At 47.5% G+C, this 20000-nt stretch overlaps 1 protein-coding gene across 2 annotated transcripts in view; it reads left to right on the top strand.

Annotated features, from left to right (window-relative positions):
- DNAJC11 (DnaJ heat shock protein family (Hsp40) member C11) overlaps positions 1-20000 on the top strand; it is a 75322-nt gene that overhangs the window by 26069 nt on the left and 29253 nt on the right. For both annotated transcript variants that reach the window (XM_025856483.2, XM_073903408.1), the window contains 3 exons: positions 1410-1539; positions 3566-3639; positions 10277-10378. In XM_025856483.2, the coding sequence (XP_025712268.1) occupies positions 1410-1539; positions 3566-3639; positions 10277-10378 (306 nt within the window). The remainder of the gene's footprint in view (positions 1-1409; positions 1540-3565; positions 3640-10276; positions 10379-20000) is intronic.

Genomic DNA, 20000 nt, shown 5'->3' on the forward strand with positions numbered 1-20000 from the left:
TTATATGAAATTAAGTTATTCAGATGCTAGAAAATCAGCAACATTGTGCACGTTTACTAGCATCTGAATAACTTAATTTCATATAAAGCATTTAAATTTTGTGCCAAAAATTATTAAAGTACAATAAAGTTTTGCCTTTTTTCCTTAGTGAAAAAAACTCATGAGTCCTGGAATTGGAAGATACTGAAAAGTTGTAGAAATTATAGAAGAACATGGTGTAACATGTTCCCTTATACCTTGATCTCTTGATTAGTCCCTGTGATGGTTCTCCCTGCAGATACATGTTCTGAGACCTCCTCCTAGAGCAATGTTGGTCCCAGCATTGTCACCTGGGACCTGGTCCCAGTCCTCTGCCCAGATGGCTGGTTTTTCAGGCCCCTCTGGCATGTTGTCGGCAACCCAGAAATGGGCTTCTGTTGTCAAAATGGTGAGGGAGTTGCCTCCCAAAATAAAATGTTCTTTACTTGACCGATCATCTGGATAGAGCTGCGCATTCAGAGCATCGCCTCTGATGGACCAGAATGGTCCCTGAGGCTGATACAAAATCAGACCGAGTACTTCCCAAAAACAGGCCCAAGGGGCTAGCCAGATAGATAGCTCAGAGTCTGTTCCTGAGGACTCCTCGGTGGCTGTGTGGCAGGCAAAGTAGAATGTGGGTTTTGTCCTTACCCCACATCCCTCCCTTCTGTGTGGCTAAAACACATGTGGAGTCCATTTTATTTACTCCGTATCATCTGTTCTTCACCTGGTACATGTTCTCCCTCAAACTGAGGATGTGTGAGGACTGGGGAGCCGCATGTGTTGGGGAGGGGTCTTTTGGGTTTGGGAAGAAGGGCTTTTGTTTCTACTGAGGGATTGCAAAGCATTTTTGCCTGCTTTCTACACTACCTTTTGGAATTAGAGGTTGAACCGGGGCATATGTTGGCTTTACAATTTTATTTGTCTTTGATTTTTTAAGGGTAAATATTCACTGAGTTTCCTTTGTCGGAAAACTGAATAAGATCATGGCATTTCTGTCTAGTGGTGTACAGCTTTTTTCCTATCTGAACCAATTTTCTGTTAAGAGTACCTTGGTATGATTTATTTCAAATAACTTAGGTTAAAAAGTAAGCGGTCTCTGACGTTTTTCATTTCAGCTCAGAGCACAATGAACCAGTATTAGAGACCCTTCTGATAGCAGCATTTCCCAGCAAAACACAGTTGCCGTTGATGTCCATAATTGATCACTTTATTAACTGTGGAAAAAAGAAGCCTTATTGAAGCAATAAAGCATAACTTCATTATGTCCCGTGTGCAGAGAGCAGACAGGTTGGAAAGTGGCTGACAGGCTCCCATTTCAAGGCTGATTCTGATAATGATAATATTTAAGGAGCATTGATTGTTCTCTAATTGGATTTTTCTTTCTATAGGCCTCTTCTGAAGAGCTGAAAGCTGCCTACCGGAGGCTGTGTATGCTTTACCATCCCGACAAGCACCGAGACCCAGAGCTCAAATCACAAGCAGAACGACTGTTTAACCTTGTTCACCAGGCTTATGAAGGTCAGCAGAGGGCTTGGCTTCACACAGACGCCCTGGAAATAGCTGCTCGATTTTTAAGAGACTTGATTTGTAGAGGACAGAAAGAGAGTCCTTAGAGGTGTATAAGAGGAGGTTAGGTTAGTGCTTTTTTACTGACAGGGTCCTTTGAAAGAGTAGTATTTTGCTTTGGAAATCAATATGTGGCCAGTAAGTGGGCAATGAGAGCGTGGGCAGAGCAGAAGACAGGGTCTGGGCTGCAGGGAGCACTCGGGCTCTAAATTGCTCGCTGGCTTTCTTCTAAAGGGAACTCTTAGAGGTAAAAGGCTGATCGCTACCGACAAGCCTTCTTTGTTCCCTTTTTTTGAGAAGATGTACAGGAACGTTTTTTCCTCTGACCCTGACTTTATTGGCTCCGGAGCATTCAGTTAGGAAAGGTTCTAACAAAAGGAGGAAAATGATCTTAAGAAGGCCAACAGGAGGTATAATCAAGTAATGCAGGGTTTTATGCTTACATCTCAGGTACTTCAGAAAGAAAATTTTGTGATGTATTTGTGTATGAAACGTTCAAGTCACTGATAGGTCCCCAGTTTCTGTTGCAGATGGTGGCGAAGCTCTAGCCACGTGGTGGTGGTGTTCACATTAACAACGTGAATGTCCTCAACGCCCCTGAATCAGACACTTAAAAGTCGCTGAAATCGATTCTCTGTTATGCATATTTTGCCACAGTTTTAAAATAAAAATTAAAAAATAATAATTCACTCTTAGGGTACGCACCAAGTAAAATAAGTTGATTATTCAGAGCCATTTGGTAATTTGCTCCTTAGACCAAAAATTAGTAATGTGTTTCTTTACAGAATAAAGACTTCTCGTTGCAGACGTAAGAGCATATGCTGTATTTCACTTTATGGTTTTACCATAAAATTAGATTTTACTGAGGAGTAACAACTTGGGCCATGGCGCATGGCGCATGTCTGAGCTCAGTGGTGGGTCTTCAGCGGACGTAACTCCAGTCAGACCACTTCCACGGCGGTCCTGACCAGAAGCCTGGTCCTTCTATCATATTCTGCTGTCTAAATGGCTGCATTAATCTTACTGCTGTCCAGATTACCCACATAGCCCATTTGTGTGGTTCTGGAGATTCAGGGAAGAGTTAACAGAAAACCCTCGTGGAGCTTATAGAAATGCTGCGGCAGCAGACCTGGCCCCAGTGTTCGTCCTGACGGAGAGACCAAAGCAGAGCTGTGAATAAATAATTCCCTATGAAATCCTACAGATTAGCTCGAGAAGTCTGCGTCCCACGTTTTCCAGTGGTCAGCATTTCTTTCTTCCCCATTAGATTTGAATATGGATAGAATCGTGTACATCATTTTTTTAATTAGGCCTAAAAATATACAGGAAGTCTCAAGGGAAACGAGATTCAAAGGTCTTGATCAGAAACTGGCAGAGGAGAAGGGGGACAACTGTTAGATTTCCTGACACTTATGTTCAGTTTGGACATCCTTCCAGTAGCTCCGTCCCTCACTGATGTGGCTGCCACCATAGTTGACAGGTGTTTGTGGCTTTAAATGATTTATAAAAAAGAGGAAAGGTGGGGGGAGCCTGTCTTAGGAGTTAGTGAAACTCTGCAATAGAGCAAATAATAAATCACCTTTTTCTACAATCAGAGCCTGTCTAAATGAGCTTTAGAAACTGGAATTAACTCTTTCAAGCCCAGGTCCATTATAGACTACGGCAGAAACTTAATTCTGTTAAGTTAAATGTAATTCTGTTAAATTCACCCTAGTGATACTAGGGTGCAGCCTCCGTACCTCACAATTAAGAGTAGCTTGGACACAAAAAAAACTATTTCTCATCTGTGTCCACCTTTCAGCACATCCTAGATCAGATCTGAGGGGCAGGTAGGAGGAAAGATGCACAGGAGACGTATCTTTCTCAGCTAGATTGGGGTTGGACAGGGAAGAAGAGGTGGACTTACCTGATGATGATGTTGCCAGGTCTGAAAGGAGAATTCCGTGCTTTCTAAACATGCATGATTCTTAATTTGCAGTGCTCAGCGACCCCCAGACCAGGGCCATCTATGATATATATGGGAAGAGAGGACTGGAAATGGAAGGATGGGAGGTAAGAGAAACCGCACGTCCAGTGCCCCAGAGGAGTCCTCACACATCTACAGAACAACCGCCCTCCAGTCCCACACCCTGGGATCATGTGTTTGAGAATACTGGGAGACGCTAGAATCCCTTCCTCACTGGTATTTTGGTCTCAGAGACTGAGTTCTAAGCTCGGCTATGCCTCTGCATACCTCTGTTTACTTGGGCAGGTCAGTCATCCAGCTTGTCCTCAGTGTCCTGACCTGTCAGGTAAAAAGCAAAGGGTATAGACCCTGCCAGTAATTCCTAACCCCGGGGAGGAGGGCACAGGCCGGTTGGAGGGTTGATGGAAAATCGTTTCTGCAGAGCGGGTTCTGTCTCCACATGTATTTCCTGCCACCTGGCGCGGTTCTGTGCCCCAGCTTACCAGTAACTGCATCTGGGACGTGATCGTGTTGGTCACGTGTTGTGCGTATGAACAAAATGGAAGCAGGGAAAAGTTGAGAACTGCTGGATTAAATTGCCCATCATGAAATAAGCTCCCCCTGGCAGCCATGCTGTATGAAGACAATCACTAAAATTCACACGATTCTGTGCTCCTTCACTCGGCTGCTGCCTCCATCAGAGCCTCGCACACGTCCACGTTACTGTCTGCAGCAGGAAGGCACGAGGATTAAGTGGGAAAACGTATATGAGAATTAGTGGAAAAACTCTTAAGTTGCAATAAGAACGTGTAGGTGTTATGATTTAATTTCATTAAAGAAACTTGGTTCTGATGCCCAAGAAATGGTGGGAGTCTGTTAGCGTTAAATTGGCCGTCGCTGATTTCTCTCTCATCACCGTATAAATTACCCTTGAAGTTTTTTTGGTATTTAATCTCAAGCCTGTAAGCCTGTCTCCTCTAACTAGCATCAGAGTCTTCTACAGGCCTTCAGATAAGGAGTACAAGAGAAGCGACACAGGTTCTAGGTCCCTTGCCACTGCTGCTTAATATTGGTTGCTTACGGGCCATCTTGTACCCGTGGCCAGGTTTTGGGTGCCCACACAATAAATTGTAGTTGCTAGCGTTTAAAAATGGGAGGTTTTGCATAAACATCCAATTGTCTATCTTCTCTTGGAAAACTCAGAAAATCTGGTAGCAGTGTCTCTGAAGTCCCCTGTGAGGAGCCTCTGCCCCGTGAGTGGGCTCTGCTGTCACCCGTCCCCGCACTCACCGCCTCCTGTCGTCTTACAGCTGGCCTGCCCTCCGTCCATCTGTCCCACCTGGCTCCAGCAGGCATTTCATCCCTGGCCTTTGGCTCAATGGAGACAGCAGTGCTTCACATCACACTAGTTCACTGTAGCAAAGCGTTAGGTCTAATAGCTTAGCATTTTTCCATCCTGAAAGGAAAATAGAGTCCCGTTGTATTTACCAACTTTCTCCTCACCCTTTGTATGCTTGTTCAAGCTCCCTTGTTTTTTGAAGACCTGGGTCGGTTACAGTTTCTCATGGGTGCAGTCAGGGCCACTGAAAGGCTGGAGGCCCCCCCCTTCAGAGTCTGGGTTGTTAATTCCCAGCAGCATCAGCCCGATTAATGGGGCGGCAGGGTGACATCTTCCTGGCAAAATACTGCGTTGTTTCCTATCGCCAAACCAGATTATCTCCCCATTAGAAACAAAGCAAAGCAAAACCACACACACAGTAATGATTATAAAAGTATGTAGGCAGTCACAGATGGTGAATGGATAAGCTTTTATATTCAGATATTTTAGTAAGCTACTTTATAAGGAAATCAAGTTCTCATCGATCAGAATTGGCTTTTTTTTTTTTTTGCACTGATACTGAGCTTTCACTGAAGATAAAAATGCCTTCAAGGAAGAGCACTTGAAGAGACCTCCCCAGATATTTACTAAGAAACGTATCAGTCCCTAACATACGATGGGAAAATGTAGCCCATTGTTCATGCTCTAAAGGAAGAGTCTCATGAACTCAAAAGTGTTCTGTGGGACTGGCTTCGTCACTCCTTCAAGGAGACCCTCCCGCCCCTGGGTCTGCCGCCCCTGCTGGTTAACATGAGGATTCTCCCGCTTCAGTCAGAGCATCTCCCCCCCCCCCACCGGGAGGAACGGAGTTCCCTTCACGCTGTTGTTACTGGTGTTCTTTGACTGTTCAGCTTTTCTAAATTGCTCATAGTATCCACTGGCCACATAACTGTTAGTCTGAACATACGGGCAGTCGCTGAAGGAAGAGGGCACTGTCATAACCGTAGCACCTGAGACGCCTTTAGTCCTGAGATGTCAGAGCTTGCCTTCTGTTGGTGGTGCTGGGGAGGAAATGTGAGCTTGTTCAGGCTGCACAAGATACTGGCTCTGCTTTCAGCCATTAGTAAGTTTTCAGGTTTGTTTTGGAGAGAGAGAGAGAGCAAGAGCAAGCAGGGGTTTGGGGCAGAGGGAGAGAATCCCAAGCAGGCTTCACACTCAGCATGGAACTTGATGGGGGGCTTGATTCCACAACCCTGAGATCATGACCTGAGCTGAAATCAAGAGTCGGACACTTAGGGGCGCCTGGGTGGCTCAGTTGGTTAAGCGTCTGCCTTTGGCTCAAGTCATGATCCCAAGGTCCTGGGATCGAGCCCCCCATCAGGCTCCTTGCTCAGCAGGGATCCTGCTTCTCCCACTGTCTGCCGCTCCCCCTGCTTGTGCGCACATGCTCGCTCTCTGTTTCTCTCCATGACAAATAAATAAAATCTTTAAAAAAGGAGGGGGGGTCAGATGCCTAACTGACTGAGCCACCCAGGCTCCTACCCTTTCTTTTCCTTTAACCTTCAAGAGGCTTTGTCATTCTCTGGCAGGATTCCAAAGGAAGAAGATGCAGAGGTACAAGTGGTCCCCACTTGTGAAACCAGCCATTTTAGTTACCCAAGTTGGTTAGCGGTGTTTGTGCAGTACCCATGTTGAAAATGAAATTGGCTTCAGAATGGCAAGCTCCACCTTTGAGCTGGGAATGCCTGGCGGTGTTGAAGCCGGTAACAGCGAGCCGGCGGAGTGGAGAGCGCGTTGGCTCAGCACTGGCAGATGTGCGACCCCATGCTCTGGCCCAGACGGCCCACGGCCTGGTCTTTGTCCGCGTCTCACTCTCCCCCTGTGTCCTTGCCGTCAGCCCTACAGTGTCTAAGGAAGTGACCTGCACTAGGAAGAGCTGCAGAATGGTCAAGGTCACGAAAACAAAGACTTAGAAGCTCTCGCAGACTAAGGAGACAGAACGACAAAGTGCAAGCCCAGAGCCTCAACTGGATCCCAGAACATACAGGGGGTGCTAGTGGAAGAGCTGGTGAAATCCAGAAAGTCCGGGTTCAGCTCCTAGGAGTGCTCTAGGGTTGGCACTGAGATTTGGCCGCTGTCCCGTGGCTGTGTGAGGTGTTAACATCGGGGGAAGCTGGGGGCAGGGTGTACAAGAACGTCCTGTACTGTCTTTGCAATTTTCCTAAAGTTCTAAGTAATTTTCTAAAATTAGTCCAAAACCAAAGTCAAGTAGCTAGAATCAGAATTTTCAGACCAGACAATCGCTCAGGAATCCTGTAGTTTAACCCCTTATCTATAGCCGGGCTCTGAAGCTTAGGGAAAGTGAAGTGATTTCCCCCCCCCCACCCTAGCCCAAGGCCGCCAGGAGGTTAGAGGCAGTGTGGGAGAGCCTGCCTTCTGTCCTTCCACCACACTGCCTTGCTTTTAGGGATCCCTGCCCCCTCTTCCACGAGGCAGATCAGTCTTCTGGCTAGCACGGGGACGGACCTAGTTGGTGAGTGGACGGTTAAGGTGAACGATACAGGTGTGTAGATGAAGGGGCTGCATGTGATCTGCTCTGTTATGGAAAATGTCTGGTATTTACCAGCTGGCGTACAGTTCCGGATGCTGTGTTCCTGGGTGCTTCTAGCTAAGGGTGGCTGAGATGGAGGAAAGTGACTTGTAGCTGGCTCGGTCTCCCTCCCTTCTCCACCATGGTGCACTGCGTGTAAAGGGCAGAGAGGACAAAGGATGTCTGGGGCCTTGGAAGTGGGACTCTGCCCTGCCCTGCCTAGCTCTTCACTGCTCTGGAGGTGCCAACCATCTTGACTTTGCAGTTAGCTCTGATTATGCACCAGCTGTTTGCCAAACCTATGTAAAATCGACTAGAAATGGAATGACTTCACACCTTTGGAATATTTGCCTCTTCAGCTTATCACAGAGTGTGGCAGAGAGAAAGGAATTTGCAGCTATTAATTCAGTCGGCAAAGGTCAGACAGCTCTAGAATTTCTGAAGACAAATCTTGTTCTGCTCTGGCCTCTGCGGAGCCTGACGCTTTCCAGTCTTTTAATTCCTGGAATCTTAGAAATCTGTGTATTTAAAAAATACCAGGAAAGAGGCATATTCATGGAGTCTGTGTTACTGGTTAAAGTTTGGCTCATCAAACTTGTGCTTAATCTGCATTATCAACACCAGTGTCCCGCTGGACAGAATATTCGGTGTGAAACCTTTTTGACCAGGTAGAATAGCCGGATTACTCCGGGACCCGTGGACAAGGTGCTTCCCATCCAGACCCTGCTTGACCTTGGTAATGCATCACCTGGATCACCACTGGCAGGTTCTGCAATCACTGGCCCGGCAAGTTGGGGTTCAGAGGTCATGAAGAATTTGTAAAATATTTTAAATCCTTTTTTCCTGATCTTTCTTGATATTCATGGTTAAATGGAGTAGTTGATGACTTGTATCTCCCTGAAGCTCCTTTGCTTTTTTCCCCCTGTGCTGAAGGGGGAAGCTGACGGGAGACAGGGATATGAGGGAAGCTGAAGCGCTGAGCACCCCCCCCACACCCCTCCATCCAGGGTTAGGGATGTGGGATGGGTGCTCACGGCCTCGACTTCAGAGGACTGTCGGGGTGAGCCTCCGTATGGGTTCAGTACAACCGAGGATGGTGCTGTGAGACCACAGAGCAGTCACCTTCACCTGCTGTGCCATTGAGGTCTTTTGATTTGTTCTTGGATGATTTTTGTGTTTTTACTTTAAAACTTCCTTTGAAAGAACCCACTGCCCCCTTTTTAGTAATTATTGATTATATCGGGTTATTAGAGGGGAAAATGTTTTCTTTATTTTTTTTCTCTTTACTTCCTGAAAGCAGTAGTGAACAAATTTCACAGTTTTTTTGGATAAGCCAGTTTTTGTATTAATTTTTCTATATTGCTGAATAATAAAATCAAGGTGCACAAAAGCTAGAGTATGACCCATTTGTGTTAGAATATACATACACACACGTACATCTGTGTGCACAGAGGGTGTCTAGAAGGTACATGAAAACTAGATGTTAGCCTGTGAGAAGGAGGGTGGTGGAGAAGAGAGGGTGCTAGAGGCGAATTGCACTGTTTCCTTTATATCCTTCTGTACTATTTTGATTTTTTGCTGTAAGCGTGTATTTTTTTAAAACAATTTTTTAAACTTGTGATTTCCAGGATTGCTTCTTCTCACATCACCTCCCTTTTTAGCTGTTCTGTGAGCAGCCTCTCAAGGCTCCTCTGTATTTCTTCCACTGCCTCAGGGAATGTGCTCTCTGGGCTTCCCCCCCCCCCCAACCCAGCTCCTGACTTTGTCCCACCCCAATTCTCAGTGTTTCTCACAGCCTATGGCACTTTGGACCCTGGAAATCATGTGGTGCGGTTTCTTCTTTCACAGATGTGGGGCCTGAGGCCCACGGTGGCCTTTCCTTGCCTCTTCGAAATCTCTACTTCGTGATGAGCTAAGGAAAGCCAAGGTGGAATGCCTTACTTTCTCATCAGTTTGACATCATTGTGCAATCTCCAGTGTTCATGTGGTCTGCCCTTCAGTACCTGAGAACTGTTGATGCTAAGGTGCATCTTACATCATACGTTCTCAGGGTCGTATCACAGTGTAGGGGGAAGAGTTGTAAAAAACGCCCAGGCCTGATGGCCGAAGACCACTTGGTCCAAGCTCAGAAGCATCTCTAGCGATGGTCCCAGTGCACTGGGGAGAGACGGCAGGACTTTGGTGGGCACCTTTGCCCTTCGCTTTCATCTTTAAGGTTTATTGTCTGCACTGGGACTCATTAGGAAGTTTAGACCATTAGACTTAAGGTGATGTGTTCTTGGGGAGCCTGGGTGACTCGGTTGGCTGAGCATCCGACTCTTGATTTCAGCTCAGGTCATGATCTCAGGGTGGTGAGATCGAGCCCCACGCGGGGCTCTGTGTTGGGTGTGGAGCCTGCTTAAGATCTCTCTCCCTCTGCCTCTCCCTGCCACTGCCCACCCCATGCTCGTCTGTGAGCTCTCGCTCGCTTTCTCAAAAGAAATAATTTAAAAAATAAGGTGACATGTTCTTTGTAAGATTCTTGCAGCCTCAGAGATCAGTTACTGAAACCAAGGAAGTCATGCTTCCGACTCTCCGGAGAGCTGAGGAAAACCATGGCCCTGGGGAGGATGAGGGCAGAGCTGAGTGGGTGTGACCATGAGCCTCGCCTCACCGGGGCTTGTGTCCACGGGAGAAAACCCCATTGTGGGTGTCACTGCCATTCTTAAAGTCCTGGGGAAAGGAACACGAGCCCGGGCCATGCGGACACGCCACAGTTAACGATGTCAGCTCTTTGTGTATGTTTTCCTCACTTTCTGGGTCCTTAACTGTCTCCTCCCCCTGACTGTTCCTGCAGGTGGTGGAAAGAAGGAGAACGCCGGCTGAAATCAGGGAGGAGTTTGAGCGGCTGCAGAGAGAGAGGGAGGAGAGGCGGCTGCAGCAGCGCACCAACCCCAAGGTAAGCCGGGCCCGAAATCGGTGATGCTGCTGGGGGTTTTAAAGTAATAACATACAAAATTGGTGGAACAAAATTTTGTTTATCTAAGTGGCATCTTTATGGAAAGCAGCTCTTGGTGGCTTTCAGCAAAGATGCTGCTCAGGAGTTGGAGAAAAGTGTTTTCAACCATGTGCAGGGAAGACAAAACCAATCCCATGGTTCCCCAAAGCCAAGGAGACATCCCCGACAACAGCACAGGCCAGGTCCCTGAGACCCTTCCCTGCAGTCGAGCTGCCCAAGCCCTTGATGGGTGACAGTCAGGGGACTCTGTCAGGGAGAAGGCAGCCACCTGACCACACTGAGGCAGCGAGGTTCCCTGCACCACTTAGGACGTGGGACATTTCCAAACTACCTTACGCAGGGGCCCAGGCTTTTATCCTCCCTGGACAACAGTGCCGTGAACATCAGTCACCAGGCTCTTCTGGCAGCGATAAGATGACCCCCTTTAACTCGGTCAGGTCCCCAGGGGAGTTTGAGTCCTGTGACCTAACGATGTGCCTGAGTCTGAGAGCTACTGCTCAGTCCTGCATATGGTATCTTTGTCCTTTAATTTGTTAGGGAAGCACATTGTTCTGAGTGCATGCCCCAGCCTTACGGCAAATGGGATATGTCAGTCAATTTGAGGTACCAGATGTATGAATGGCTAATCAAATGTGGCCTGGTGTTCCTGTTCAGTGTGCTTGATAAGGGGACTCAGACTCCATCAGTGTGGCCAGGATGGCCTGGTAGGCAGCCTGAAAGTCTCCTAAAGAAAAAGAACAGATGCTAGTATACAACTGGGAAGTGTGATAATATGAACTTCTGATCAAATATATTCCAGAAAGTGGATTTTTTAAAGATTCCTACGGCATTTAGAGGACCATATATTCAGAACACTGCCATCTATTTGAAGCCTGCATTTCAAAGTATATTTATAAATGCCCACACCTCTCTTTTCTACCCAGCCTCCCTGCAACAGATGATGGTGTCAGTGGTGGAGAGCGGCTTTTGGTCATAGGCAGGTGGAGAATTGAAACACCAGCCAAGCCAACTCAGGGCGGGTGACATAGTTGGGAGCGCTAAAGATCTCTGAGGCGCCCTGAACCCATGCTCATGGGGTACCTTCGCGGAGCCAGTGGTCAGGGCCGCGCGCTGTGAGGAGGTCTGGTTTGAGAGGCTGGCGTTGGCAGATGGAGTGAGGGTTGAGGAGATGGGGTGGGAGCCTGGCAGGAGTGAGCTTTTGCTTTGGTATCTCTGCTCTGCTGGCTGGAGTTTTGCTGCATTCAGAGCAATGAAGGGGAAAGAGAACGTCACAGTAGCCTGAGCCTCTGTGTCCTACGATAAAATTGGCCATCTGGGTGTGTGCAGTGATTGCTTACTGGGATTCTGTGGAAATGTCTCCGGGCCATGTTTCTGTGGAATGAGGCAGCACGGCTGTGAGCATTTCACACACGCAGGCAAGTTATTATAAAATTCCTAATACTTTGCTACTTGCATAAACTGCTTCCAAATAAATTAGACATTTTCTAATCAGAAATCCTGAGTGATAACCAGATGTTGGCTATGCAGCTTTTCGAGGAGAGGTTTTGAGCTGGATCTTTTATTCCATTTCTGAGGGTTTTACTTTTCACGATAAGTGAAAGGGTTTGGAATGTTCTTATCCTGAGAAGACAGGGGCGATCTCCTCTTTTAAGAAAACCACAGGGGAAGGACACTACCGATGACCATCAGGCTCAGCACTGACCTGTCCCGAGGGACTGGCAGGCTAGGTACCATTTTTGGTACTGCCATCTGAAACTTGGACAGGTATTTCTTTCCGTTGTTACCAGTAAGAGTTTGTTGGGTGGGGATTTTCCAGTAGGATGTATGTACCAAGAACAGGCAAAGACGTCAGATGGGAAAAATCATAGATCGGAAATACTGACTCTGCACAGTGATGTGGGACCCAGAGCAAAGCACGTGACCTACGTTTAGTTTTCTTGTCTGTAAAGTGAGGCCGTCTGGGGGCGCCTGGGTGGCTCAGTCCATTGAGTGTCCGACTCTTGGTTTCGTCTCAGGTCGTGATCTCGGGGTCATGGGATCAGGCCCTGTGTCGGGCTGTGTACTTGGCGCAGAGTCTCCTTGTCCCTTTCCGTCCTCCTCTGCCGCTCCCTCACTCTCTGTCTCTTTTTTTCTCTCTCTCTCAAATAAATAAATACAATCTTTTTTTTTCTTTTTTTTTAAATGAAGCCGTCTGACCTTCCTATAACTACCATACCAAGTTGGGATATGATTTTTAAAAACAGGAAATAGGGGTTAATTTAGTAGAGACAGACAAAGCTGCTGAATAGATGCATAGTGGTACTTGTTTGGTACTAGTGAGGTTAAGAATTCAGTTTCGTTTTCGTGTCTCCTCCAGCACTGCATGGGAAGCACTTGGTTTGGTCAGGCAGTTCTGGGCCCGTGGTGGGTGCGTTTGGATGGGGTCTGGCAATTGGGATATCAAAATGGCCCCTTCGCCTGTGGCCTTGGCCCAGTGGTGTTTCAGCGCGCCCAGCTACCTGTGAGTCTTGGCTTATGTGAAATGAGCTTGGGAAAGCACTGTGGGGCTCAGAAATGACGAGCACGGTCCCCAGCTCCAGTGTGCAAGCCACCAGTAGCATGCGTGGGCAGACGCACTCGCACACACAGATGCCAGAGACAGCGTGGCAGAACTTTGCACTTGGAGTCCGGAGCCCTGCACTGGGATTCAGATTCCTCCCTCCCGTTCTGGGCCCTGGGTCAGGCCGCTTCTCCTGTCTTAGCTTAGTTTCTCCTTGTGTGAAATGGAAGGTTTGCCACAAAACCCACTACTTGGGGTCAAAAGACCCCGAAGTCCTGAGCTTAATCCGTCCTAGGATCTCCCGGGCCCTGGCATTGAGCAGGTCTGGGAGGGCATCTACGGCTGTGACAGACGGCAAGGCTCATGCGCATCCAGAGCGCTGCATGTGACAGGACTTTAGCTGGACCACCCTGGCCACCCTCCCTCCATCTTCAGGATCTCTGTTTTATTGGCTTAATCCATCTACATTTCTTGCCTTTTAAAGACTTAAGATCCCACAATAGGGTTGTTCTGTGCCACATTCACTTCATATTGACTCTTTTGATTCCTTTCTTTGTTAATGCCCATAAGCCTTCTCTCCCTCCGATGGCAGCCACTCTGGGAGTCAGGACGACAGATCTCAGGCAGCGCTGTTGGACTTTATTATCGCTTTCTAATGAACTTGTTCCCATCCCGTGTGAAGCAGAGCATTAAATCAGAGACTGTTCGGGAGCCGTCCTTGTCTGCCTCTGAGGGTGTAGACTGCCTGCCCTCTGACCCTGTTACATAACAGTTCAGGGGGCTCGCTGCGTTATGTCCATTCTCCTGTCGCCGTTCAGAGGGTCACATAAACTCCCTGGCAAGACCTCCTTTCTGATTTTAGAAAGGCCAGCTTATCGGCTTGGTTCCTGCAATAGCTTAAAAATAGGATCCAGCTCTATCAGGAAAAGAATTTAAATAATGTATCAAGGAAGACATATAACAGTCAAAATTTTTTAAATCCCAAAATGTTTTCATAAGGATGCAGGATTATATTACTCAATTATTTTTAAAGGGTTTTTAAAAAGCTGTGTTTCGGCTGCCATGGCTAATGATTGTAGGCATTCGAATGAGCCCGTGGCTATGACTTCATTCTGTTCGCTGGAAATGGCTGTGATGTCATAAACCGACTCGGCTTTGCTGGCAGGAAAATCGTGCCCAAGAAAAGCTGTTTGAACCCATATGCTTGTTCTGCTCGATGGCAGGAGGGGGCGATTTAGCATATGCAGAAGCAGGCAGCTACCGGAAGGGAAGAAATTAGGACATTGTCTCAGAAGGGACTGAGTCCGAGGAGGCAGAGTCTTTGCAGAAGAGAAGGGCCAGCTGCAGGAGGCCCAGAGGAGGCTGTCCCTCCCATCCTGTCCACGTCGCTGCTCAAGAGTCAAGACGTTCCAGTGAGAGACTGCTGTTTGTGTGAGGGTGGGGGGTGCATCCTTGGAAACTCCGGTAAGTTTGCATTTGATCCTCCGTGACCTCCGACAACACAGGTTCCAACTTTGATCTCACAGTGAATCTGCGGAGAGAGTCTCAAGAGCCACCCTGGGCTCACCAGCTATAAAACAGGCAAACTCTTCACACAGTTGCCTCTTTGAGGGGAATTTTCAATTAGTTACTGAGAATGCATTTGACAGAAATGTCTCACATTATCCTTATGGCCAGATAAAGTATAAACATGAAAATAATTCAGAACGGAACATTCCTGGCTGAATGAACAACTGATTCTACTCAAAGAGGGCTGATTAATGCATCATCTCCAGCCTGGTGAGAAGCTTCTCATCATGGGAGAAAGGCTGTCACTTGGCATGCTCGGAATTTCTCTGAATGATGTCAGTGAAGATGTGTCTGTCATAATCTCAGGTGACCCAAGGCCGGAGGACAAAACCATGATTCTAAAAGATCCCAGGGAACTAGAATGGAAAGGTGAAACGTGCTAGCTCAGAGAAGGGGAGACGGAGGGAAATGGTAGTCTTTTCCTGACTGGGCTTAATATCAACAACAGTTTAGAATATTTGTGGGTTAGGGGTGGGTAAGGTAAAGATGATTCATGTATTCACAAGGCAGTTTAAATTGGGTGCCTATAAGGAGCCAGGTCATGTTCCAGATGTGGGCGTGCAGCAGGGGATAACAGACAAGACCCTGCCCTCTTGGATTCTAGATGAGAGAGACAGATAATACGCAGTAAATACAATACATAAATTATATCGTATGTCAGAAGGTGATAATGCTTCGGTCAAGGTGGGGGGGGGACTGCAATTTTAAATAGGGTATCCAGGCCTTGTCGAAAAGTGGCATCGGAACAAAGGCGAGGAGAAAAGAGTATCCGTGTGGAGATCGGGGAAGAGCCTTCTGGATGGAGGGAGTAGCCAGTTCAAAGGGATATGGTGGGTCTGGTATGTTCGAGGAATAGCAGAGAGGCCAGCGTGTCTGGAGCAGTGGTGGAGGGACTTAGTAGGAGCTGAGCTCAGAGAGGCGCATCTTGCCCTCCCCTGTGGGGAAGCAGCAACTGGTCTTACTTTGTGACAGTTTGAGAGAACAACCGGCAGCACAAGGACGATTTTGGCTTGGTGTAAGGGGCGGTGAACAAGGCAGGCTGCTGGGGACTAAAGGAAGCCGCACTTCCATCCACCATCTCATCCTGAACACAGAGCAACAAGGACCTACATCTTCCAGGGGGGTGGGGGGGTGGGGGGAGTTATATAATTAAGTTAAAAATAAGTTTTCCCGGCTGTTCCCAGAGTCAGTGTGGGAGTGGATTCCAGGCCAGCAGGTGGTGCTCCCATCCGGGCTGGGTGGAGTCCCTTTGATGACCTTTTGGGGCGGGGAGGGGGGAGTGTCTCTCCCACTCCAGGCCCTGCCCGTGAGTAATGCAGTCATTCGGTTACGTTGGCTCTTCCTGAGGAGGAAACTTTTGACATGGGCACAAGAAGGCTACTGATTTTTAAATATGCATATAAAACCTTTCTGAGATTTTAATCATTTTTAAAGATTTTTATTTATTAGAGAGCATGGGTTGGGGGGAGAGGCAGAGGGAGAAGCAGACTCATCACTGACCAGGGAGCCCAATGTGGGAACTCCATCCCAGGACCCTGAGATCATGACCTGAGCCCAACGTAGATGCTTCACTGACTGAGCCCTGCCAGGCGCCCCAAGATTTTAATCTTTTTTAAGGAAACTAGTTTTGTTGAAGTCTGAGGTGTGGGGAAATTTTTTTCAGTTTTTTGTGGTCCAAGTAATAATGCATAAGTAGTTTAGAAAGTTGGTTACTCGACATACTACCAAAACAAGCAGTTTCTCCTCCCCACCCGTCTTTGCAGGCCTTGCCCCTGCCCCCCGCTGCAGAGGCGCCACTCCGAGCTCTCTGAGCTCTTGCTTCGGACACCTCTCTGTATTCCTGAGTTGCGTGTTTACACTGTTCTCTGTTTTTTTCAGTTTTAGCAATTAGTATTGACCTCCCGCCAGTAAAGAAAAGGATGCCGTTCGCACATGTGTCAGTCCACGCAGTGTGGTTATAATCCCCGTTCAGGTGAAGTGAATAAATGCTCGGCTGAGCCAGCTGGCATACCACAACCACCTGACTGACCGTCTTCCTTCCTTCCTTTTTTTCTTTCCTTTTAAAGTTTATTTATTTTAGAAAGGGGGGAGGGGCAGAGGGAGAGAGAGAATCCCAAGCAGACACCCCGCTGAGCAGGGAGCCCGACAAGAGACTTGATCCCAGGACCCTGAGATCATGACCTGAGCTGAAATCAAAAGCCAGTCGCTTAACCGACTGAGCCACCAGGTGCCCCCACCTGACCTTTCTTAAAACTGTTTTTTCTTCACGGTGTTAGTAACTCTCCTTTGGTTTCTTTGATGAGCTTTCTATAAATCTGTCACTAATTCGTTTCCGGACTGTCGGGACTGAACGTTCCCTAGTGCCCTCGGACTCCTTAGGTATTCTGTCACTCTTACCCATCCCGGTGGCACCCCCTGAAGCCCCGCTCCATCCTCCCTGCTCCCACTCCAGTCTGGACCCCGCTTTCTGGCCTCCTGTACAGCTGGGGCCCCCCCGACTTTCCTCGCCGACTTCCTGGGAATGGCTTTCTGTTCACTCAGTCGACACCTTGTTCCCAAGGAGCAGCCACAGGAGACATGGCCAGGCCCGGAGACACACGGAACAGCACCTCCCTCCCCTCGGTGGGCTCCCTTGATCCCTTTCTGTGGAGAAAACCATCTTCCAGCATCTTCCTTAAAGAAGATCCCTGGAAGGCAAATTTCTTTGTCCCTTTTTCCCCCATTTTATTGTCTCTTAAAAGAAAAAATAGTAACATAAGTACTTACACGTATACATACATACAGAGGCTTACGTGTGATGTCTAGGCCGTAGCAGTAGTCACAGACATGGAGGAACCCACCACCTGTCCGGGACAGGAATATTGCCCACACCTTGCATCCGCCTCCATGGCCCCCTCCTGCCCCATCTTCCTGCCAGAAGGAAACACCATCTAAAGGGAGCCATCCTTCTGTTGCCTTTTAAATTTTGTCACAAATTGGATGTATGCTTAAGTAATCCACTGTTTGGTTTTTATTGTTTTTGAGCTTTTTTATAAAAATGGTACATGCTATAGGTAGTCCTCTGGGACCTGTTTTCTACCCACACCTCCTACGCTTTCAAACGTCTGTGTGTTTCAGGAAGTCGTGACTCAGTCATGTTCCTTGCCGTACACCACAGTTTATCCCTCCTGCGAGTGGGTGTTTAGCTTCCGGGTTTCCGCGATGATGGACGTTGCCGCTGTGAACGTTTCTCGTGCTTGTGTCCTGGTGCGCATGTGCGAGAGTGTCCACAAGCACCTCGGTCTAAAATTGATGGGTCACGGGATATGCAAATGTTCAGCTGTAAGAGATGTGGCCACATTGCTTTCCAGAGGTGAAATGTGGACTTTCATAACTCAGAATGTCTTGATTGCATCTTTAGACTTAACTAAGTATAAAGCATGTATCTGCGTACTTTTCACAGTATGTGTATAGATAGATAACGCACATGTTTAGGAAGTGTGTCTAACTTAGTACTTAGTTATAGCTTTATATTTAATGTTAGAGATGGCTGCTTTTATCTGTTTTAGATCTAAAAAACAGTGGTTTTATATAATTCAATCTACTAATTCAACTGGATATGAAGTTCTAGTTTGGAAGTAATTTTTCCGCTGAACTTGGAAGACCTCATTCCAGTGTCTTCTAGCTTCTAAGACTGGTGTTCAGAAGACCCGTTCTAGTTCCTGATTCTTGTGTGTGATGTTTTTTTCCCCTTTGGAAACCTGTAGGGTCTTCCTGTCTGGGCTCCTGCAGCTGCATGTGGGAGGCCTCGGGTGAGCGCCTCAGTGGAGTCAGGTGCCCACAGTGGGGGCTCCCCGCCCCTCCCCCCACCTCCACCCCGCCGGGCTCCGCAGCCCTGCAGCATTTTCTCACATTCTCTCTTCCTAGCTCTCCTCTCCTTCTGTCCACATTCCTTCCATTGCGCATATTGGACCCTCTGGACTCATCGTCTCACTTGCTGATTTTTCCCTCTCCATTTTGCGTATTTTGGGTTTAGTTCTACTTGTTTGAGAGTTTCTTTTTCTAGGGTACTTTCCATCCTTCCTTCCAGTGTGAAAAATCCTGCCGTATTTTTTAACATCGAAGAACTTTCTTCCTCTCAAATTTGTTGTTTTTTGAATTCATGGGGAGGTACAAGGTAGGGCTCTGGTTCTTGAGCTGTGGAGATAGATGCCCTGAGTTCAAGTCCTGTCTCTGACACCTCCCAGCTGTGTGGCCTTGAGCAAGACATGTGGCCTCTGTTCTTGGTGTCTTCATCTGTGAAATGGAGACAGTAACAGTACCTGCCTCATTGTTAATGAAAAGATTAAATGGAATAATACATATTGAATACTTAGGAGAGGCCCCGACACTTAGTAAGCATTCATAAATGCTATTTTTTATGATTAATGCAGTATCTTTTATTTTTCTAAGGATATTACTTAGACATTTCTTGCCATTTTCTTTGGCATTTGTATCCTCTCCTTCTTTCTGGTTCTTTTTGATTTTTACTTGGTTTAAGACTTCCATGTTGGAGGTTTTCCTCAAATGTCTGGTAATCTCTGGCTGGCTGCTCTTGAGGTAGTGAGGCTTAGGGGATGTGCCATGGACTTGGCAGGACTTGTCACTGATAGCCTTAACTCTGGGGTGTTTGGATGGAGACTCCCACCCCGCCCCCCCCATACACACACAAAGGTTAGTGTTGAAAGGCCTTTTCTACCTTAGCAGGTGATACTTCTCTGGAGAGGAAACCCCGTCTCTCACCTGGCTGTCGGCAGTCTTGTTGCTGAGGGGGTGGGAGGTCGGGAGGTGACCATTCCACTTCACCTTTGTTTCCAGTACCTACCCCCCCTCCCAGCTGGACCTGGCACACCTTGCTTTGATTTCTTCAAAGAGCAAGGCTCTTTGAAGTTGTCTCCTTAGTGAGCAGGCAACTCCTGAGGTGCTGGTCCCTCCCATTCCTGAGCCAGCAGAAGCCTGGTTTCTTTCTCTGCTCAGTCAATGGCCACCTCCATTCTTTTCCAGTTTCTTTTTTTTTTAAGATTTTATTTATTCATTTGACAGAAAGAGACACAGCAAGAGAGGGAACACAAGCAGGGGGAGTGGGAGAGGGAGAAGCAGGCCCCCCGCCGAGCAGGGAGCCCGATGCGGGGCTCGATCCCAGGACCCTGGGACCATGACCTGAGCCGAAGGCAGATGCTTAACGACTGAGCCACCAGGCGCCCTCTTTTCCAGTTTCTAAGGCTTGGTTAGCATTATCCTGTTGTTCTTGGTATTCCTTGAGTGTCACTTTGGGAGGGAGGAGGGTTTCAAGAGAACAATCCTATTGGCTTAACCAAAAATCCAAATTTATTTATTGGAGATAATTAATTGCACTGGAAGACTATTATTTGTCCGTAATCATTGAGATAGAGGAACAAAAGAAAGCGGCCACAAATCTGTCAAATGCAGCTTCTT

This window comes from Callorhinus ursinus, unplaced genomic scaffold (genome assembly GCF_003265705.2).
Source record: "Callorhinus ursinus isolate GAN/ISIS: 27379988/994484 unplaced genomic scaffold, GSC_fseal_2.0 scaffold18, whole genome shotgun sequence".
NCBI classification, from domain to species: Eukaryota; Metazoa; Chordata; class Mammalia; order Carnivora; family Otariidae; genus Callorhinus; species Callorhinus ursinus.